At 35.2% G+C, this 24,689-nt stretch overlaps 1 protein-coding gene across 1 annotated transcript; it reads left to right on the forward strand.

Moving 5' to 3' along the window:
* Positions 1-308: 308 nt before the first annotated feature.
* On the forward strand, positions 309-22,655 carry LOC128027088 (gamma-aminobutyric acid receptor subunit alpha-2-like). Its single transcript, XM_052614399.1, has 5 exons — positions 309-586; positions 951-1,027; positions 6,451-6,566; positions 20,787-20,854; positions 22,572-22,655. Exons 2-5 carry the CDS (start codon positions 966-968, stop codon positions 22,653-22,655), a joined length of 330 nt encoding a protein of 109 aa, XP_052470359.1. The 5' UTR covers positions 309-586; positions 951-965.
* The last annotated feature ends 2,034 nt before the right edge of the window (positions 22,656-24,689 follow it).

The following is a 24,689-nucleotide window of genomic DNA, read 5'->3' on the forward strand; positions in this document are numbered from 1 at the left end:
TCTCCTGTTGTGTATATATCTATCTATATATATATATATATATATATATATATATATATATATATATATATATATATATATATATATATATATTCTAATCTATACTAATACTAACGTTATATTGCACATTAATGTATACACCATCACACACCGTGTCATTATGTGATTTGTATGTTCAGTACCAGAGAGGGAGTGTGAGCGATCAGCGCCCTAATGTAACTGTCTTTAGGACCCAGTTCTCTATCTGTCTCTTTCGTTGTACTTATACCCTCTTTCTTTCTTTCAGGAGAAAAAAAAATAGTGTGCAGTATGAGAATCAGTAAAGAACATCTGAAATCGCGGCGCGTCATGGCGCGTCGGTGCGTTAGTTAGTTAAAGAGAGAGAGAGACGCGGTTGAGGATCAGAGACCCTCAGTGATGCTCATATGCATCTGAATTTATAGTGAATTGTTGTGGGAATTAATTAATGCTCGTTCCTGATCCACATGCGCTCTCTTGAATAACACATTGGCTGGCAATAAACTTGCACAATCCGGTTGTTATCAGCCTTTATCCATAAGAACAAAGCGGAGCTGGTGGATCACAGGTGGGTGTCCTCTCTATAAAGTACAGCATCGTTGTGGATATTGTGTTCCTGGCCATGTGTGTAAATGATACTCAGGCATGTTGCCATTTATGTGGAAATCATCATCAGAGCGCGAGCTGTGGTCATTTGGTGATGGTTTTCTGCTAGTAAAGGGATATTGATATTCATATCATGAATTGTTACACGCTGTAAATATTAATGAAATGTCTGGGGTCCATCATATACTGTAAGATCAGCAGGTGGATTGCACGGAACCGTGTGTGCTACATGGGCCAACTTAACCCATTATAGTGTGTGATTGGCAGTATTTTGCTGAAACAACCTCGGTTTCTTCAACTGATTTGAGGAATTGTCTTCTACACAGGTTTGAGTGGCAGAAATGAGGGAGAGGTTCGCGTTTCATCTTCTCATCTTCTTGTTGACGCTGTTTTGGCACACCAGGTAGGACTGACAGTCTTGAGTTCGGTTTTTAAATTGGCTTGAGGAAGTAATACATAAAAATGATTGCTTCAACCTTAATCTGAGGAGACCGGGATTGACTCGAAACCTCTTTCTTCGTGCGTAAATGGAGAGTTTTACGCGCACTCCGGTGGTCACCAAAAGAAATCGCTCTGCTGACAAAGTCTGACAAATACTGGCTAATTGTTTATTTGAATAGGAATAATTAATTTAAGTTTAATTCATGCAAATTTGATTCGTTTTTGTTATATCTTTGAGAGGCTTCGTGAAATCATTGGCTTTTGTACATGATCAGTGATTAATCCTCTAGGTGGTGCAGAACAGCGTAGAACCATGAGGAGCGCTTTCTCATTTAGGGGAGGTACTATATATATATATATATATATATATATATATATATATATATATATATATATATATATATATATATATATATATATATATATATATATATATATTAGGCTATTATTATTTTATTTTTTTCTGTTATTATTATTTTTTTATTTTTTTTACAGAAAGCTAAAAGCATGTACCCATTCAAGGGTTTAAAATTCTAATTATGCATAATCCTAATAAATATTGGGATATTACATCAAAAGTCATACAGACACTCTCACTTAGCCTGAGCCTATTTTTGTAATCGAGACTTTGGTGGTTTGTAATTGTCATATCGACTTGACAAAAGGATGTTTATTTTGCAAAAATATTGATAAAAATAAATAAATAAATGTATATATTTGAATATATAAATGTATATGAACATGTTTTTTGTTTTTATTTTGCAATATAAAAGCGTTATTTCATAATATTTCATGAATTTCTAAACCCTCATCTCAGAGGCTTTTTCATAATAGTGAAAAATGCCATTTCAAATAAGGTGTCTCTTGCTATAATAATATTTAAAAAAAAAATGAAATACTGTTCAGTTTGAGCAAGAAAATGGTTTTTCATAGATAGGCTACCGATGCAAATGTTTCGAGGTAAAAGGTGACACAAGATCATTTAAATTAATATGTTTGTATATTCTAACATTCGGTGTGTTTTTAGACAGTTTCTTAATTCCAAAGTATTATAGAAAGTGCAAATCATAAAATCAAACCAAAGTGGTTGTATACACCTGTAGTACTTTACTTCAAGTGCATAACAGCAATGTGCATATATGTGTGCTTTGGAGTGCCCAGTGAGTGTTTTGGTTGAAATTTAGCTTGCTTTGATCCTGATAAAATAATAACTAAGAGGGTCAACCTTGATGTTTTTACAAACCCTTGTTTAAATACTGACCACATGGATTATAATTACTTTGACTGCTCTGTAACTCAGCACAGGTTGACTGCCAGTTTAGCTTTATCTTAATATGATGGCCTGTTTCCTTTTTATTTTTTAAATCATCAACTTAGACCCTCTCTCAAGAGTGTACGTGGTCACATCATGCCTTACCAATCAATAAACCAATATCATTTAAATCTAGATAATGCATGTGATAAGCAACCCCGTCCTCCTATATGTGTCATAAAGTTGATTCATGAAATCTGCTTTACTGGTTTCCACAAGCAGCGAATAACTCGAATCGGGACGAGATCAGATAAACCTCTCGCTAATCTGGGTCATGCATTGATGCACCCCACGAAAGGAGTAGAGGAAGCGTAAAAACAGAGTGCTTTCTATAACTCTAAATGGGTCGATAGTATCCCTTCAGGTTCTTTTATGCTCACCCAGATAGTAACAGTATGACCTGCTTCAATGAAGAATAATTAGCTATAAAATACTCTCAGTTTATGTGAGGCTTATGTAGGAATTAGCTACAAATTTGCTCTATAATGAGGTATTACCCCGTGGCAGAGTGCAGAATTGTTCATATGCTGATTTGCCATCTTAACGACTTTGGAACATTTTGGACAGAAGTCACATTCAGAATGATTTCCAGGGCAGCTGTGGCCTAATGGTTAGAGAATCAGACTTGTGACCCGAAGGTTGCAGGTTCGAGTCTCAGTGCTGTTGTAGGTGGGGGGAGCAAATGAACTGCGCTCTCTTCCACCCTCAATACCCATGTCTGAAGTGCCCTTGAGCAAGGCACTGAACGCCCAATTGCTCCCTGGGTGCTGGAGCAAATAGCTGCCCACTGCTCCAGTGTGTGTTCACTAGTCACTGCTGTGTGTATGCACTTGGATGGGTTAAATGCAGAGCACCAATTCTGAGTATGGGTTACTATACTTGACAAATGTCATGACATTCTTTCATTGAGAAGAACTTGTTCAGTCATGTCCGTTTATGAACTATGGCTTTGTTCCAAAACCTAGTGAGCTGCCTCACTGCTGCCTACATAGACAGCTGCCTTGCACTGCAGCAGAAAAGTGACTGATTTGTAATGCTCTACGTAGGCAACCACTTCATTAGCCTGACAACTCAACTCACGAGTCACGGCTGATTCCAATATCCTCCTGAGAACCAGAAATAAAAAGCTTTGTGAATCTGGTATTTATTTATTTTTGTTCATGTCATTGCATTGTTTAGAGTATAAGAACAAAATGGTAAAATATTTATATATTTTTTTATTATGTTTTTCATATGTTATGCTATGCCATCTGTAGAGGACACCAGGACTCAGTTTTTTTTTTTTTAATTGAATGACAAGAATAGACATGATAAGGCAAAAACTATGGTAATTTATTATTAGTATTATTATTATTTTTGTAAATCAATACATTTCTTCAGTATTTTTTTGTTTGTTTGTTTGTTTTTTGTTTTATATATACTTTTTTATATAACTTTGTTTAAGGATGGTTCTCAACAATGTTATAAAATATATAACAAAATAATTTGATATACCATTTTGCTTTATGCAATGTGTTTTTAAAAATTCCATTAACTGGTTTTCCCATTAAGCACAATGTAATCTATAACCTGTGTCGAATACTTCTAATATTAAAGTACTGCTTGGACAACATGTTGATAAAAAAGAAGGGTAATAATGGTAGTAACTGGCCAGATTTTCATAATAACATAATATTTCATAAGAATATTGATATATCATTTGTTTTTGTGTTCAATTCTTTTATCTAGTCCTGGTGTCCTCTACAGTTGACATGGTAAGAAATGATTTCCTGTTTCATAACAGGAAGTCATTTTGATTTGAAACCCCATAACATTTTCCTGTGATGTTGATTTATGATCATTTAAAAACTAATAAGATTTAGAATATGATTACAAATTATTATAAATTATGATTAATTCTATCACTAAATTATAGATAAAGTTTGACATTAGCACGTTTCTAGACTAAAGCATAAAATACATTCAACATTAAATAGTCAGTTTATTTAGATTTTATATGCATTTTATTGATACTTTCTGTAAATCTGTATTTTCTTTCACTGTTTAGATGCAGTTAAGGTGCCTGGGTCATGTTTGTTAGCATTTCTTCTGGCGCTGATCATATTTCTAACTTCTAAATCAGGATTAGGAATAAAATAATGTCTTCAGAATCATTCATACAGATGGCATTTGCCTGAAAATTTAGCAAATAGTTGGCAAGCATGTCTTTGTGTCAGTTTTCTGGTGATTATGGGATAATACAGGAATTCTTCACCCTACAAATGGTTGTTGAAAGCAAAAATGCTACAAAATTCACTGTTTTGTAAGGAAATGTGACATGCTCGAGCAAAACATGCACTATTTTTGGAATTAGCACCCCACAATTTGTAACAAACAAGTATTGGATATTATTCAGCAAATGCAGATGCAGAGGAGTCTAACTGATATTTCTTTTTTCCTTTTTATTTAGCTTGTTGCATTCATGCATGCAGTTTGACCAAAAATTTATTTTTAGAAAATAGCTTTTAAAGAAAATGCATCTAGGATGCCTCAAAATGTTTTCTCAATAGTCAGCGCATAGGCTTTAACAGTCAGCTAGCAAACAGATCAAGCTGACGCTCATAATGCATGCATGATTGCTTATGCTAATTAAACCAATTATGCTTAATTGTTAATTATATTCCTGAGCAGCGTTTCACATAAACTTTACTGCAAATAGAACATGTGGAATAGAGTGAAAGCCACTCTAATCACATCACAGCGGTGTTGGGACATTAGCAGCCCTAACACATCCAAAAAGGAGATACTTTTCCAAAAAGTAGCAATGTAGTCTGACAAAATGCTTGCTGTTTTCATGTTTCTTTGAATTGCACACAAGCAAACTCAGACAGTAATCAAAGCACACTCCTAGATTAGTTCTGTCTCTCTCAAGCATTGAGAAAATCCTGTTTGTTTCAACAAAACGATTCATTTAGATTGGACTGTTCAGTTTAATGCTTTAAAAATAGTCATGGATGACAAACGTCATAAAATTGCCTGCATGTCATTTTTTTGTTTGTATGTGTTTATGTATGTGTTTGTTTGTTTAAAATGATTTTTACATAATGCTTTTGATTCAGTGTTTAATGAATTGGTTAAAAAATTATAACTTACAAAATAAATGAAATTGTCATTAATTCATTTATTATTATTATTATTATTATTATTATTATTATTATTATTATTATTATTATTTTGTAAAATAGCTATTCTATTAAATTCTGTTGTTTAGAATTATTCTTTTGTATGCAGTGTTTTATAACAAAGTGGTTCAATTACTTATCATTACTTTATCATTTTCCTCATGTTGTATGTATGTATGTATGTATGTATTTAAATAAATAATGTTGCCTATCATTATGCTTATGATTCTTGATACACTTACATAAAATCATACTTATAAATATCCTAAATTGCCTGCATGCCATTGTATTCATTCATTTTGTCATTTGATTCCTTTTAAACCATTTTATTCATTTAAACAATTCTATCAATTAGCTAATCATTATGCTTTTTCATTCAGTGTTTTATTAGCTGTGTTTAGTTTGTGTAAATTTACTATTCGTGTAAATAGGCTGCATGCACATGAACTTAGATCCTCCTGGTTTTTAAGTCAGAAACAAAAATACTTTCTAATTAATTTTTTTAATGATGCAATCAGATTATTATTTAAAACATGTAAAACTTTATTGCAGTTATTGTATTAATTGTATTAATTGTAACTTAACTGTAGTAGTTTTTACTAACCTGTATTGCAGCTTATTAATTTTTAAAGACTAGTTTGACTGCCTTCAAAGTACAGTAGCTTCCCCAAGTCTGACAGCTAAAATGAGTGTCAAAGTTAAAAGATTAAAACTTTTATTGGAATCCTGTGCAATAATTCTCAGAACATCTTACATGAGAGCTGGAACTTGCAGCTAATGGAACTAAGATCATTTCGTCATTTCAATCAGTCTGTAGTTTCTCCACCCTCATTTTTGAAGTCTATAAAGCCTTTCCTATGCTGTTCATGAGACTGTTAAGTTCACACACACTCTATTGGCTTTGTTATGTAGGTCAGTGTCTGCAGATGCCACAGCAGATGCCTTCAAAAATAACATCACCCTATTCACACGTATCCTGGACCGGCTGCTGGATGGCTACGACAACAGGCTGAGACCCGGACTGGGAGGTGAGTTCTTAGTGTCTGAAATAAATGGGTTGCTTTTGATATCCAGTTAAATATAAAGGATTCCACAGAGCAGATATGAATGCTGAAAACATCTCTGCTCTTCTCTAGAATCGAGTTTATCTTTCCTCGAGAATCACTACATCTGTAGCGTAATGGATTTGAACAAAGCCCTGACAATTAACCTTAAGTGCATTAATCTCTAGTGGTTTTATCAGTGTAGTTTGTGTCTGATGTTGTGATGATGAAGGCAGGAACACATTATAGTGCTTATGGTGACAACAGAAGTACATTAGCCCAGATTAAAGAGAGATACTGTGTACGTGTTTTTATTGATTTGTGTGGTCATGTACGCAGTGCTATTATGAAGCAGCTCTCTATTGAATGGCATTAAAGAAGGCATTCTTCAAATGTTTTGCCACTACTTAAGTATCACTGACATTTTTCCATTAGCGGATTAGTTTAGCTAACAAAGGCCATAAAGATATATAGGATTTCACTGAACCTTATGGATTTGTCTGCCACTGTAGTCATTCAACCCTTAATAGGCGTAGAAGGACTGAGCTTACAGCAGTATCATAGAAAAGAAAATCACAAATGAAAATCTTTTTAATGCCTCCTAGACATCAATTAAATGAAATGGTGACTTTCCTGAACTTTTTCTTTTTCTTGACAAAAAGACTCTAATCTAAAAGACTTTATTCTTACTTTTGTCTACTCTCAAACAACATTCGATCTGCAATCAAAAGTCAGATCTCATGGACTCACAGTACTCATCAAATTCTTCCAAGACCAAATGATCTGAGCTACTTTTTACCTTCTTGAAGAGATCATTTCACAAGTGCATCTCAATGAATTAGAATGTCGTGGAAAAGTTCATTTATTTCAGTAATTCAACTCAAATTGTGTTGTTTAAGTCTTTGGTTCTTTTAATTGTGATGATTTTGGCTCACATTTAACAAAAACCCACCAATCTCAACAAATATATATGGTGACATGCCAATCAGCTAATCAACTCGAAACACCTGCAAAGAAAGTCGTGACATTTGCCAAGTAGTGAGAAGTGAACACACCACCCGGAGCAGTGGGCAGCTATATATCCATCACCCAGGGAGCAACTGGGGGTTCAGTGCCTTGCTCAAGGGAACTTCAGCCATGGGTATGAGGGTGGAAGAGAGCACTGTTCATTCACTCCCTTCCCTCACCACCTACAACTCCTGCCAGCACCGAGACTCAAACCAGCAACCTTCTGATAACTAGTCCGGCTCTCTAACCATTAGGCCACAGCTGCCCCTAAAGGTTTCCTGAGCCTTCAAAATGGTCTCTCAGTTTGGCTCACTAGGCTACACAATCATGAGGAAGACTGTTGATCTGACAGTTGTCCAAAAGACAATCATTGACACCCTTCACAAGGAGGTTAAGACACAAACAATCATTGCCAAAGAAGCTGGTTGTTCACAGAGTGCTGTATCCAAGCATGTTTAAAGAAAGTTGAGTGGAAGTAAAAAGTGTGGGAGGAAAAGATGCACAACCAACCGAGAGAACCACAGCCTTCTGAGGATTGTCCAGCGAAATCCATTCAAGAAGTCAAGGCATCAAGAGTCACCACACACAGACATGTCAAGGAATTTGCTGAACCACAGAAAATGTCAGAGGCGTCTTACCTGGGCTAAGGAGAAGAAGAGCGAGACTGTTGCCCAGTGGTCCAAAGTCCTCTTCTCAGATGAGAGCAAGTTTTATATTTCATTTGGAAACCAAGGTCCTAGAGTCTGGAGGAAGGGTGAAGAAGCTCATAGCCCAAGTTGCTTGAAGTCTTAATAAGTTTTTTTTTTGGAAGCGTAAATATGACCTTGGACAACAAAACCAGTAGTATGTTAAAAAATTTTCAAAATTGAGATTTATACAACATCTGAAAGCTGAATAAATAAGCTTTCCATTGTATGGTTTGTCAGGATAACTATTTAAATATCTGGAACCTGAGGGTGCAAAAAAAATCTAAATACTGAGAAAATTGTCCAAATAAATTCTTAGCAATGCATATCGCTACTCATAAATTAAGTTTTGATATATTTATGGTAGGAAATTTACAAAATATCTTCATGGAACATGATCTTTATTTAATAGACTAATGATTTTTGGCACAAAAGAAAAAGTTATAATTCTGACCCATACAATATTGCTAAAAATATACCCCAGCGACATAACACTGGTTTTGTGGTCCAGGGTGACATATATCAGAATCAGAGTTAGCTTTATTGCCAGGTATGTTTACACATACGAGGAATTTGGTTTAGTGACAGAAGCTATACAGTGTAACAGAATGACAATGACAAGACAGTAATAATTAAAAAATAGACAAAACAGGCAATGTACAAAAAAGCAAAAATAAAATATATATTAAGACAGGTGTATGTACAGGTATGATATATGCAAATTTTAGTATGTGTGTTAAAGTATGTGTGTTATATAAATCATGTATAATAGTGTTGTGTGTTCCATGATTATTGTAAAGTGTTCATAAGATGGATTGCCTGAGGGAAGAAACTGTTCCTGTGTCTGGTCGTTCTGCTGCTCAGAGCTCTGTAGCGTCGACCAGATGGCAACAGTTCAAAGAGGGACTGTGCTGGATGTGAGGGGTCCAGAGTGATTTTGCCAGCCCTTTTCCTCTCTCTGGATAAGTACAGTTCTTGGAAAGTAAGGAGGGTTGTACCAGTGATTCTCTCAGCAGTCCGGTCTACACTCTGTAGTCTTCTGAGGTCAGATTTGGTACCTAAGCTGAACCAGACAGTTATAGAAGTATTCAATGATGGCAGAGTAGAACTGTTTCAGCAGCTCTTGTGGCATTTTGAACTTCCTCAGCTGGCAAAGGAAGTACAACCTCTGCTAGGCCTTTTTCACAATGGACTCAATGTGATTGTCCCACTTCAGGCCAAGGAACCTGAATGTCTCCACTGTTGTTACCGTGTTTATGATGGGAAATAGGGGGGAGAGCAGGGGGGTTCCTTTCTAAAGTCCATGATCATCTACACAGTTTTGAGTGTGTTAAGCTCCAGGTTGTTAAGACTAAGTAATGTTTATTTAACCAAGAAAATGTGTCAGGGACATGAATTTACATGAAACAGGTTCAGAGTCATTAAAAGCGATCATACTTCCTCCATTGCATCGTATTGCATCGAATCTCATCATGCTGAATCGAAATCGAAATTGCATTGCACTGAATCGTGTCGTATTGCATCGGTAGCTGCTTCATATGTATCTTTAATGTATCATATTGTTGGCTATGCATTGAGTTGTGTATCGTATCGGCCTTGAGTCTACATGCACATCCCTAATAGGGACCATGAAACATTAAGATGGATTGTGTCCAAATGACACAGAACTACATCAGCAAAGTGACAGCAAGCCTCAATATCTTCTTCAAAGGAAGACCACAGAGAGCTTTACAAAGCCAGCATACATAAAAGAGCTGCATATTTAAAACTTTAATCAGACACATCAATGCAAAAATGTGAAAGATGTGGTGGCGTGTTCATAAAACCTGACCAGCTGGACAGTCCCTCCTCCAACAATTTTTTTTTTATATTTGAATATATAGTCATTCAAATTTAATTACAGGAAATATTATGTACCTAAATGAAATTAATATTAAAATTAAACAAAGTGGCAGAAAGGCTGTAAATTGCTTGCGCTATGAAAATATCTGAGCATAAAACATTCTTCTAGGCAGGTAAGGGCCTTCACGGTTTCGTGTTTAGAGCTCAAAGGAGGTTCAAGCTGGTCTTTACATATTAAAGAACCAGCTGGTATAAAACATACCGACCGTTGACACTTTGGGGATGATACGAGAGCTCGAAAAGACAAAGCAGAATGAATAAGTAATTCAATTGTAGCCGTTCAAAGTAAAGGTGCATATTTTCAGAAGAGAGGAGGGCTGAATCTTTTCATCTCTTTACTTCCTTAGAACCGTTTTTAGCGGCATTGGCTGAATGAGCTGTTTTCACTTGACACGTGTTGTATTTTAATTTTCCTCTGGTCCACCCAGCTGCATTCTCTCGGGTCAGTTTAAATTCATGACCTTTGACCCCAGGTCCGGTCAGACTGGCTCATTAATCATGAGGTCAAGGGCTAGATCTGGGTTGTTTGTTCATGTTAACCGAGTGAACCGTCTTGCATCATTAGTGTGATGACACTCAATGCTAGAGGTCATTCATTCACAGTCAAAGATTTGTTTGTAGGTTTCTACCAGCATCCTGTCAACATTTCATCAAAGAATCTATAATCTCATCAAAGACTTAATGTAACTAGTCTCATGTTTTGCAGACCAAGTGTACATTTTCATATTATCTTTCTCCACCATAGTGCTCTTGGAGTAATAGTGGTGTTTGATTTGTTTGTTTTTGAGTCAGTTCATGTGGTTAATTCATCTGAACAGTTGTAAATTAGTCTAAATGATTCGTAAGAAAATTTTAATTATTTTAGGATTATTTATTAATATTTTTTAATATTACAAAATAAAAATATATTCATGTAGTTCATGTTAGCTCCATGGTAAGTTAAATCTAAAACCATTAAAGAAATGTTTCACTTAAAAAAGAAAAACAAACTGAAACAAGTTGGGGAAAAAATACAAAAATAACTTTTTCTGCTAGTTGCCATGGCAACATTTGTCATTTTCACTTAGTTTAATTTGATGTACTAAATAAACTAAAACTGAAACTGAAATAAAAAACTAATCAGTTTATACACACAAAAACAGGACTAATAAAAATGACAAAAAAACACTAAAACAATTACTAAAACTTAAAAAAAAATGAAATTGCAAACAGAAAAAAATTTAAACTAATGAAACATATTAATAATTCTTATAGTTTAACTAAATGTTAACTAAACTCATTTTAAAAAATCTGTCATTTTAAATAAAATAAACAGCAACTGAAATAACATTTATAAAACTTAATTCAGCTAGTTGCCATGGCAAAAAGCAAAAAAAAGCAAAAACTGAAATAAAAATGTATAAAAATGATACAGACATATCTAATAGATAGATAGATAGATAGATAGATAGATAGATAGATAGATAGATAGATAGATAGATAGATTATATTTTTATCAAAATATAATAATTGTATCTAATTAATTCATACAATATTTTACATATTATGAATTTGTTGTAATATTGTTAATTTGTATAATATAAACTTAGTACAACTTACATCATATTAATAATATATCAAATATATTAAAAACACACATAAAAAACATAGTATCTAAATTATACAAAAATAACACTGGTTATTAAATAATATGAACAGATAAAAGTTTTAATTTTAATGATAATAATGACTAAATATCTGAATATCAGAATAATGTTATAATGTCTCTTTTCAAATCGATCCACTGACGTTTTAAATCTCTTGTTTTTTGTGTCTGGTATGCATGATGGTTAATCCTGTGAATCATGTGTTTGTTTATGTAAATCTTTTTTGTCATCCTGCATCATGCCCTACACAACACCAGACCCAGGGAAAACAGCCCGAGCGGTCGATAAACTCATCATTCCTGAGGCCAGACCCCCATGTTCCTTAATCCAATATAGCCGTCAGTCAATCTCAGGATGGCCGAATGTGAATGTGTTGTTATACCATAAATGTTTATGGCTGATTAACTTTTGCGAGCGAATCTAAGAGCATCTCTCATAGTGTAGAGTAGTTTAACTCATTGTTGGAATGAGGATATAATTACCTAATAAATGGTACATTTGGACTTGGATAATCATTTCGTCGTCAAGAGGCTACTGATTTAGTTCAAGGTGAATTCATGGTGTTGTAACTTGCATGCGAGTGTTTTCTTATATTTCAGAGAGGTTCAGATTCAGAGAGGTTGAATCAAAATGGTTTGCTCTTTCTGATTCTAGGCTGATGAAGACTGAAAAGTAGTTGGTGGCATGTGATAGAGAGCATCATAAAATGAATCAGTCTGAATCATTCACTGTGATCTGGCTAGTTAACAAATGTAATTTCTGTTCAAAAACCTATAGTGAGCAGTCAGTGTTGCCAGGGCTTCATTTTTCCCACACATTTGGGCTATTTTGAGAATGCTGTCACAAGAAAAATTACAGATCCACACCACAAACTATAAGTTACATGAGTTACACCCACATCAGCAGTTTTAAGGCTGGTTAATTGAGTTTGCCACTGTAGATTTATTGTACATTGATGCTTGTGTTTAGACAAAAGTGTAGAGAAGAAGAGTGAAGCAAGGGGAAAAGAGTATGTAGGCAATAAATGATGGTCTTCTTGACTGGGAAGTGGAAGGATTAGGACCAAGTGCAAAAACTAGCTTCTAGTATTTTACTGATAGAAATGTGGGTGCATCACATTGTGACAGTGTTTTCTATATTTATATCTCACATTTTAAACAAGTTATCATAAAAATGATATGGAGACTGCATGTGTGTGTGTGTGCATACATGGTTGTGAGGTGACGACTGTTATAGAACGTTCCCAATCATACAGTCAAGTTCCCTTTCAGTTATGACGTAGTCTTATAGTCTTAAGCCAGCACCTATGTAAATAGTCAACAGCAAGGCAGTTCACAAGGCTTTGGAAGAGCTTTGGTCTTACAGGATGAATAGAAACCTGAAGGAAGAAGAGAAAGAGGTGAGGTCAGACAAAGAGGGCATTCCCTCAGAGGTTATGCATCGCTCTGCTGCATATGTGAATAATGTCATGTATATAAGAGAACTTCTTTATAAACCTCCCCCAGTCTCATTTCAGACAGTCTCTCAACCCATCCCTCTGAGACCCGTCCGAGCCACTTTACATTCACTCAGACACACAGACCACTAACAGCACAACCGTCTAACCCCGCAGAATAATGGCACCTGATAGCCATGCACAACAGAAGCTGCGGTTTATAAAAGCTACTTAAAACAGTAGGGTTTTTTATGCCTTCATAGCAGTCTTTCGTCTCTGTCAGAGATAACTGTCAATTTGGAATTTCTCATTGTTTTTTTGTTTTGTTTTTTCATTCGTTTTTATCCTTGTTGGGATGGTGCCCAGACGCTTGTAGGGCATTGAGTAATTAGGGCAATTGAAGAGAGTGAGACAGCCATTGTTTTATAGATTAAAGTCTTAATTATTAGTGTCATTACTAGACTTGCATTATCATTATTATGTCTCAAAAAAAAAAAAAAAAAAAAAAGACTTACAATTTTCACCTAGCAAATGGACAAAGAAATCTCATAGACTTACACTGAAGGAGGAACCCAAGGACAGAATATCTTAAGAGATGTAAGGGTAAACACTCTTGAGTCAGTAAGCAACATTGTGCTGCAGGATTTGTTGAAAATATTCTTCTGATAAAAATTGTGATGGTGACCCTTTTATTAAAGAGTTAGAATAAAAAATAAGAGTGATTATTATTATTATTATTATTATTATTATTATTATTATTATTATTATTATTATTATTTAATATAAAAAAGAAAAACACTTTTCTGCAAAACAAAAAATGTATTTTATGTGCAAATATTCATATTTATTAATATTAGTAACTATAAGTATCACATAATAGTAAAACATTATATCATTATTTTGCATCTTCTTAATTTCAGTTTAAAGCCATTGAGCTTTTGTTTTGGTGCAAGTCGTTTAAAGCTTCTTATTTGTTGGCACCAGGTTTAAACATTTTTTCATTTCAAATCTGATTAAAAGGTGACGTTGAGACACTGAAAGCATCATAATGAGGTGCCTGTGTGTAAAAGAACATGAAACATGGAATAAATTATTTCTGGCAGCCAGTGTTGATATTTCAAATCACCAAAACAAACTCGCCCCTATTTTGATAGCTCCGCCCCACACAAACTGTATGTACACAACCCAGGCAACGATTATGGCAGTATTATTATTATTGTTATCTGCAGTATTAAACATATTATCTTACTTTTTGGACACACTTTGGGTGCTGACAGTGGAGGAGGTTTAGACGCTCCAGGCTTATAGGGTGTGGAAATTAATGCGTCTATATCATAGCTAAAGGGAACGACAATACGATTGCAGATGAACAAACAAGGGAACATGACACACAAGCATATTCAAACAAGAGCCAGGATATTAGTTCTGTGAAACAAAGCAAAACCAGTGTTACTCACCTATCGAGAAGAAACAAAGCATCCTTGTATCCGATAACAGGCCTTCCCGCTCCTTGAGTTCTCTCCAACACCGGAAAGCTGATCTGAAATTTACACAGGTCATACTTCTTGCCTTATCATAAGCTTTCTTTTGATCTGATGACGTTTTCCCCTTTAGTTTTGTTTCCGCCATCTCTAATGTCCGTCCTGTGCACTGAGCGCTCTCTCATCATGAGTAGACACGCCCCTTACTACTGATTGGCTAAGTTTGATTTAGTACTCGGTCCGACTCGGTTTTCTAAAGCGTTTTTGAAAAATAAAACTTCAATATATGTCTGTTTTTCTTTTTATACTTTCCCTGTAGTCTATAATTTCTGGGCAGAAAAGGCATGCAAAATCTATAGCCAGAGATGAATATTTTTTTTGTTTTTTTTTTGTTTTTTGCTCATTGGGTTGGTGCCCAGACGAGCAATTGACATTGTATAATTAGGGCAATTTTAGAGACGTGAAAGAGACAGACAGAAAGAGAGAGTGATATTGTTTTTATATTGAGCAGTCTTAATTTCTTCTTGTTTGTTTGATTGCAGTTGTCATCGGTTGATTACTCAGTATTTTTATCAGCTTGGGTTTGCAAAACAGGAGAATAAGTGAATAAAAATCCCACAGAAAAGACATTCAAGCATTTTGGTGTCTCAGAGCATCTCTCCTCCTACTCAGCTCTGAATAAACCACCCCTACATTAGACAGCTATTAATACAATGCACCAGCCTCTCCAATCTCAGAATACAATCACAACTTTAAGCACTAAAGAAGAACTTAAGACCCCCGGGCTCTCGCTTTGAACTTATGAGCTCATTTATGAGAATATGTCATTCACTCTGATATTTATCTGCATATGGGACAAAGTGCTGCTCTGGATTTGTTTGCATCTGTGCATGTGTGTGTGTGTGTGTGTGTGTGTACTGTTATATATGGTCTATGAGGACACAAATGTGTATAATTACATGGGTACTACGTAACACGTAAAACAAAAGGCTTAAATAACATACAAAATGGTGTTTTATTAAATTCAAAAATTGGCAGTAGTTTTCTGTAAGGGGTAGGTTTAGTGAGATAGAAAATACAGTTTGTACAGTATAAAAACCATTACACCTATGGAGAGTCCCAGAGTACGTGTGTGTGTGTGTGTGTGTGTGTGTGTGTGTGTGTGTGTGTGTGTATAGCAAAGCAAAATTTTCATAATGTATTTTTTTTTATTTCAAAATCAACTTTTAGAACTGTTGTAAGTAGCTTGCAACCTATGCTTATTAGAAATATGCACACTGTTAAAAATGTATTGTAATTTTACAGGAAATTCCTGGCAACTAATTGCCGTGAATTTACAGCAAGTAATATACAGGTAATATATTGTTTTTTATTACAATAGAGTCCTGTATTTATACAGCAGTGCTACTGTGATTAAAGTAGCATTATTACAGTAAAATGCTGTAATTTATTTTAATTTACTGTATATTTACTGCAACTCAGTTGCCAGGAATTTCCTGTAATTTTACAGGAGAGAATTACAATTGAATGTTGTAATTCAAAATATATTGTAATTTCTAAATACAATAAAATACTGCAATTTTCCATCTTCCAAAATTAAAACCAAAACAATGGCAACTTTTTATTATTTTTTATTATTAACACACTATGCAACATCACATATTACAAACTTATTTAATCTTTTTTTTTTCATACAAACAAAATTACAGTTTCACTCAAGAATCTAGCTCACTTCCAGACGTCCAGACAGTCTATCATCAGGGGGAACATGCTAATAAATAACAAAAGGTCCCAACCAGTCTTGAACTGGGGAAGCTGTGGGGTGTGGGTGGGCATCAATACTAGCCCATCAACTCAAAGCCAAGGAGTCTTCTTAATAGGGTGCAGACAGGTGCGTTGATCCCCCGTCTCTTCTCTGCTTTGCTGACATCTTGGAGTTGATTCCACAAAAAGCTCTGAAAACAGAGAGAGTGAAAACAAGTTTTCATATCAGGTAATGATAAATACTGTGTAAAAAAAAAAACATAAAAAGTAAACTTGCTTGTAGAGAAAAAATGACGTTGATGTATTTATTTAACATCAACACATTTAACAACATATCATTTAGAATTACATTGGCTTTTACTTTGTTTTTCTTAAATATATAATGTCACTGTATGCACTGAAAATTGAATGTCGCTTTGGACAAAAGTGTCTGCAAAATGGGTCATATGACGTTGCTAAAAGAACATTATTTTGTGTATTTAGTGTAATGAAATGTTTAAGAGGTTTAAGGTTAAAAAAACACATTATTGTTTCTCCTCTACAGGTACTGCTCTCCTCGCCTTCTGAAACGTGTTGATTTTTACAAAGCTCATCGTTCTGAAAAGCGAAGTGTGCTCTGATTGACCAGCTATCCAATCTATCTATCATGTGACTGAAATGTTATGCCTCTTAACATACTGTGCCCTGTCCGGCCGAAGCAACGAGACAAACATTTAATTATAATGTTTATTTCATTATAATGTCAAAACCCCTTATAAATGTGATATAAACATGATTTCTAGTCGTGTTCTCTTTTGGAAGGCCAAACAAAGTAGTTTCCTTTTTTAAAGAAACAGCGTTAAGAGTGACGCTTCAATTCAAACTAACAAACAAACACATGAGAGCAATTTCAAAAGCATAAGGAGCTGTCTGTTCTGCTCTCTTTAGCTCTCATGAACTTCACACAACGATCGACCTGCACAGTGCAAACAGCCAAAACCTGGATGTTTTAGGCAATATTAAAATCCTGGCGGGGACGTGTCCCGTATGAACATTTATGGATCTTCTTCATTCACCAAGAGCTTATAACACTCCAAAGAGAAAGGAAAAAGTAAATTCACATCTAATGACTTTAACCCCCAAAATATACTTAATGAAAATTGTAATGTTAAACTGCTGTCTGTCAGACTTTTCTATGTTTACATTAATGTCTTGCAGGGCAATACCAACTCTATGTTAGACACTTAATAGCAATAGCTTTGTCTCCATCCAGCTTTTTAATGCACATTTTAACATTTTGAAAACAAACAAAAAAAATACTGAATGGAAACGGTTCAAATTCACATAAAATATTCTAATGTGAAGAAAACTTTTTATGTGGATTGACTCGCTAATAAATGCAACATAAATGCACATTTGTTGCAACTCTATCGGCTGTTTTAAGCTGCCCCTTAAGTTTTGATCCCACAGCGTTTCATGACTACTCTCCTGTCCATTTCTAATTTACATAACAGAGCTGATGGAAATGCTCTCCAGTTATAGGGTTTCTTTGACAAATTTCTACGAATGCGCTTAAAAGGTGCAAAGGAATTGGATGGAAACCTGTCTTTTGACATCAATGCATAGAGTATATCATAGAGTCTATTTTCTTTATAAGTGTGCAAACAGTTTTAACATACCTTTAGTGCTTGAGGCCTCTTTAGGATACTGTTAGTTAAACACGTAGACAGCAAAGGTCGCTGTACTCCATTCAGAAGGCTGTTGTGGAGCCCCATCACAGTTGTCCCTTCCAAAGACATCATCCATTTGTCTGCACTTAGTGCCTCTCCTGAAATGCATACACAATATGATAACTAAAAGAGCACTAGAACGCTTCACTACATACATACACACATGAGTGGCAGTATTGGCAGGATGGGCAAAAGTTATGGTATGGTTTTTCCTAATTTAGACTAAGCATTTTATGGATGCAATAGGCTTATGTTGAATTACAGCCTTTCCTTTCTTCTTTGACATATAACCATATGACAATTATTAACAGGGCTTAAAGCAAGCAAACGTATGTTCCATCTAGCAGCCAGTGTGCAGCTGATCCTGCGGAGTGTCTACAGCTGTTCCCGCTCAGTCTTTTCCTTCTGCCTTGACCGTTCATGACCGTGGTACAGTTATGACGCGTTTCCGCCGACCCCCCCCCCCCTTATTTCAATAAGACGAAATATTATATCAAACACCACTGCCTCCTTTCGTTTTCATTTTCATTCGTTAAACATATTAATAGCTGCAGAAATGAAGTTCAGGGAAATGTGTAACGTTACAGTAGGCCTAACTTACATTATATAAAACAAAATATTATACCAAACAGTAGCCTATTGTCTCATTTTTTCATTTCAACATATTAAAAGATTAACTGAATAAAGACCAAAGATTACCTGTTAGGTTCACCCAAAACAAATTATATTGTATGCTTACCCACTAAAGGGACATCAGAGCCAGCTGCAAATGTGATCGCGTGGAGTTGACCATCTCAACTTCCATCTCAGTCTTTATAAATAAACCGCATATTTGAGTTTTAAACAACTACATTCTCGCCTGAAATAGTTAAAACACTATACCTTTCACGACACAATGACAGTAATATAAAAAAAATAATCAAAAGAAATGGTGGTTGAAATTACAATGCTGCATTGCCACTCCCGAAAGTTCAGTAACGTTACCTTTGAACAAGTACCTCGCGAGCAGGGACTTTCTGAGGGGCATTTTTTTTACCCAGAACTTTATTTAGATCATGGTAGCTGCGGTGGAAGCACACCGAGTTCCAGCCCAAAGTCCATAGTTTCTGGGTACTTAAAGTTCTTGCGATGGAAATTTGGATAGAGTAGCCTATGAAGATGCGATTTTAACTAACTTCACCCTATTCCACTGAATTATACCAAATGAAACAATCAGCACTCACTCAGATCACCAGTATTAATATATAAAGACTTATAAAAAAAATTATGTTACATACCTGAGACATGTTCTTTCTTCCAAAAAAAAATGTAAAAATACTTCTGGGACCGTCCGTTGGCCGTGTAATTTCAAAATTCAAACAGCACCGATCCCACAATGCTATGCGGTTGCTGTAAAAAAAATGTGTGTAGTTACAATAATTTTACAGGACTGTCCGTTAATTTCCAATCATGCATTTGCATTTACAACAAAAACATGAATACAGTGCGTTGTTGTAAAATTTATTGTAAAAATTACATCAATTGCTAACAGTGCAGTTCTGCCTACAATTCTGCAAAACTTGAAGTACATTGCTAAGGGTACATTTTGCAACACTTTTTTCATTGATATGTTCATAAGAGGGGCTATAAGCTATATGATGTTTCCCCATTGCAGATGTATGTTTATTTAAAGTCTGTGTGAACCAGAAGTTGCTGCTGTCCATCCAGTGAGTGGAGTTAAAAGTTTAATGCTCTATTGCACTTTAAAATACCCTCAACCAAGAGTGTTCCCAAAAAGCAAACGTGAGATAAAAATGCATTTGCTAAAGCATTCGTGCCATTTTTGCTTTCCCACTTATAATTATTTGAGCTTAGTACAATTATCTGGATGAAGTGTTGCAAGCATCAAAATCTTAAAGTGTTTTGACGTCATAACATTGTATTGTGCAAGGAAATTCTAGAAAATAAGCCTTTATTCATCAGTATTCTGCTCCTGTTTTCATAATTTGAATGAAAAGCAACAAACATTGTTGGTGTTTTATTGACTAATTTGCAACAGAGGTCCTTAAAATTAATTTTGAAATCTTGTTGTATTTTATTTGAGTCATGTTTTACAGTTATTTGGTTCTGCTTTTAATGCAGTATGGACATGTGTCCATTTCCCAGACTGTGTTTTGTTGTGAATAGTCTGTGTAGTAGTTCTGTATTCAATATTCCACTGTCTGACTGACTGTTGTGAAGTGCAGCAAGCAGAGGAAATATCAGAAGCTCTTTTAAATGCCAGAAAGAAAGAAAGCTCAGAGAAAGGAGATGGGGAATTAATATATTGAAGCAGGAGCAGAAAGATTTGATTACTAGCCAGCATAACAAGGGGTCAGTAAACGCAAGCACATTTACCTCTGCCTAATGCACGCTTTCATCTCAGGAAAGAAAGATGCTCTTTATGCAGTGAAACTGTAAAAGAAAAGTGTGTAATTCACAAACCATTTCTTCTCTCGGACAATGCAGTTTTACAAAGATGCCCCTTTCAAGGCAGATGAGACAAGGCTGTCGCCATTGCACTCATTTTGATGTCTTTTCATTTTGTTTTCCCAGATCGAGTTACCACAGTGAAGACCGACATTTACGTCACCAGTTTTGGCCCTGTTTCAGACACTGACATGGTGAGTGGAATTCTTTTTTGTGCATTTATTTGTCAGAGGCGGACAGATAGCTCTACTTTGCCATCAATATCAGCGTCGTGGACCATCACATCACAGATTTTTCAAGCCAAGAACCACCTACCTAGACAGGAACAGACCGTCTGGCCAACCACAGATTGTTTACCTGTAGAAGGACTAGTACATCTGAAATCATTTACAGCACAATGAAAGACTTTAAACTACACAACAGGGTTATTACAGTTACCTTAAGTACATATCATCTCTTGAAATAAATGTTAACTGAAATAATATATATGTATATGAGATTTTTTTCTGGTTTCCCTGTAACAGCCATTTTGGATAGACTGATGCATATAGCTTCAGCGAGAAAGTGTTTCTTTGTCCCTGTGACACCTCATTTGCATGCTTTATGGCAGGTGTGATTAACTGGTAGTTTTACCCCAAATATCGTAAAAATAGTATGATGCATTTCATGATCACATAGAGTACGTCATGGTTTGAGGAATAAAATTCTTAATTTCTTTTACAGTGATGTACCGCAGTCATCTTTGCAAATGGAAAGAGCAAAATCATAGTTTGAAAAATTTGTATGAGTGTAAACTTTGTGGTCTGAATTTCAACCCAGACAAATGTCAACCCTATACTAGCTCTTCTTGGTAGGAAACTCTATTTTCTAGGTAGCGTCAATGTGCAATTACAGCGATTAGTCACTCTATTATAAAAATAAAATAAAATATAATAATAATAATAGACACCATCCATTAAAATTTGGATCTATTTTTTAGATGTGACGTCTGAGTCTATTGATGGCTCATAACGGCGCTTAAACATTAGATCATGGCCAGGTCATGGGTTTGATTTCCAGGGAATGTGCCTTGAGTGCAATGTAAATCGCATCGCACGAAAGCATCTGCCAAATGCATAAATGTAAATGTGAATCACACAACAGATGATCAGTCTTTTATCTAACTGCTGGCTACAGAGGGCCGCCATCTGTACAGGTGTCATTTTTCACTGCTAATGTATCAATGTCCACACATATCAAGCAGCGTTATCATGCTCTGTTTGGATCCATGTGGGGAAGCGATCAGTGTAAATAACCAGTGGTCCACGGTGACCCGGATGAATTTCATATCCGATGAAACCGAAGCAGGAAATGAAAGGCTTTGACACCTGACTGCATCTGTGACACTCTGAATTAGTGCCTGGGACTCTGGTGACTCAGCGCTCTGACACTTCTCAATGGATTTAGAGCTTCTTAATGGAGTTTTTGTTCTGGAGAGATAATATATGACTCATGTAAGCCGCGTTGAATATGTGTGCTAACAATGCGCTCTGATTGTACTTGCACGTGATGTACATTACACACATACTTAACAGCCCACCCTGGAGCTTCAAATAAACTTAACTCAAAAGCCAGTAAAAAAGGAAACTTTGATTCCGCTTCAAACAATCTAACACCAGTCTTGCTTTTCTTTGCAGTATTGCTTTTTTAATGCTTTCCATTAAAGTAATGTTGACCACAGTTTCTTCAAAATACCACAGCACTGAATACAGTCGGTGATGTAATACTCCCTGTGTACGATGCTTTCCACCTCTCAACAGTCTTGTTTTGATGACAGTAGTTGTAATATTTGGTTAGAAACTATGGTTACCATACATTTTGTGTGTGTGTGTGTGTGTGGGCGTGCTGTGCGTCCATGTGTCCACTCATCAGTGTCGCAGTATGAGCGTCTCAGCCCTGATCTCCTGTGTCTATGAGTCTGGACCCAGATGCTACACCTTCTGCTCTTCAGACTGAAGAAAACAAACCGTTCTTTCTCTTTCCATTCCTTTATTGCTCACTTCCCTCCTCCTTTTGCTTCTGCTCATCAACCCTTCACACTTTTTCTCTTTCTTTCCATTCTTGAGTCAATGTAACTCTGGCTGCTGTTCTGTATTGAAACATACAATGCATGGCATTCTCTATTGTACAGTGAGGTCTTTGCCCTGCCTTCACATGTTAGCATGCTGACCCTGTCTGGCAGGAGGGAGAGCATTTCACAGAGGCACGTCTACATATTTGATAAAGTTAATTTTTTTTTTTCATTTTCAAAGACAAATTGTTCCATTTCTTTGCCTCTCCACATTCCCCGGAGCTTATCATCCTCCTCTGCCGCACCATCCCTCTCTCTTTTTTCTTTTCAAGTGCTCTGACAGTTGACGGTCAATTTTTTTTTTCCTCTATTCCTTTTGAAATAGATTCCCTCTCAATGTAGTAGCAGATAGTCCTTCCTCATTCCATCCTCATCAGTAATTTAAAATAACTCATTCTGCCTCACTGAACCATATTACACTGTCATTATGAATTCAACATGCAAATACACATTTCAGTGTCAACATCAGCTCTGCTTAGAAACCTAGTGACCTTCCTACCTAGAAAGCATTTGTAATGCCAAGACTGGTCCAAAATTCAACATTATAAATATGCCTACACTGCCATTCAAAATTTGGGGGCTGGTAAGATTTTATTTTAATTTATTTTAAGTATGAGGAAGTAAGCAGTAGCAAAGTGGTGACTGCTTAAAGTAAAAATGAAACTAAAAGTAATTTTATTAATATGTTTTGTTTTTGTTTTTTAAGTTAGTTAATTACTCATAAAGCACATTTAAAAACAATCAAAGGGTTGACCAAAGTGCTGTACATTAAAAGTAATACATAAAGAAATGGAATTTCAGAAAGCTAATTAAAATACACACAGTAATATTAATTTGTTGTCAAATATATTTTTGTAAAAAAATATATGATTTAAGGTTTGATTTAAATATAGAAAGAGATGATACCATTCAAATTGACACTGGTAAGTTGTTCCATAGTTTGTGGCCAACCCTTGCAAAGTCTCTGTCAACTGAGTGTCATCAGCATATAAATGAAACCATACTCCATGTTTAGAAACCAGGGATCCCAGTGGTAGCATGTATAAAGAGAAAAGTGTAGGAGCAAGCATTGATCCATGTGGAACACCACAGGCGAGGTGTACTATTGAAGAAGTATGTTTTCCAATACATACAGCTATTTTCTTATTGGTTAAATATGACCAAAACCTTTTTAAAATGATGTAATGCCTACATTACTTTCCATTTGATAAAGTTTGGAAGAAAATCTTTTTAAAGAAATTAATACTTTCATACAACAAGCACACATTACGTGGCAGTAAAGACATTTAAATGTTTCAAAAGTTTTCTATTTCAGAAAAGTGCTGTTTTTTTTTTACTCTCTTTTCATCAAAGACTGCTGAAAAATCCATCCACAAAAATATTAAGCAGTGCAACTGTAAATTACATTTTAAAATGTCTATATTGAAATCACTTATTTTAAATTGTGCTAATATTTCACCAATTTACTGTTTTACTGTATTTTTTTTATAAAATAAATGAAGTCTTGGTGAGCATAAGATGCTTGTTTTAAAAAACATTTCAAAAATGTTATATATTATATAATATATATTATAAATTTATTTGTAATTGCATTTTATTTTTATTATTTTAGTTATTTTACACAATATTTGTGTTTGCCTCTTTTTTAGAGTATTGTGTTGCTTGCTTAATTTTTTCATCATTCTGTGAGTTGTTGCCTACATAGAGAGCTATGGGTTTCCATTTCAAGATTTGTTGCATACACATGCACTGCAAGAGTCATCCCTGATGAATAATTCATGTCAATAATTTGAAGAAATGGCTACAGTGAGTGCAACATACTCTAAAGCAAATAAAAGTTACCTTATGATACCTTAGCTTGTAAATAGCTGGTAAACAAGTGACAGTATTGTTTACTTATTGTTTTGTGAATCCTTTTC

The sequence above is a fragment of the Carassius gibelio genome, chromosome A14 (assembly GCF_023724105.1).
Source record: "Carassius gibelio isolate Cgi1373 ecotype wild population from Czech Republic chromosome A14, carGib1.2-hapl.c, whole genome shotgun sequence".
Lineage (NCBI taxonomy): Eukaryota > Metazoa > Chordata > Actinopteri > Cypriniformes > Cyprinidae > Carassius > Carassius gibelio.

Excerpts from the sequence above, each read along its gene's own strand:
- LOC128027088 (XM_052614399.1), top strand. The coding sequence starts at position 966 with ATGAGGGAGAGGTTCGCGTTTCATCTTCTCATCTTCTTGTTGACGCTG. Across the intron at positions 6,567-20,786 it reads GCTGAGACCCGGACTGGGAG|ATCGAGTTACCACAGTGAAG; the intron begins GTGAGTTCTTAG and ends TTGTTTTCCCAG. Across the intron at positions 20,855-22,571 it reads CTGTTTCAGACACTGACATG|TGTCGCAGTATGAGCGTCTC; the intron begins GTGAGTGGAATT and ends TCCACTCATCAG.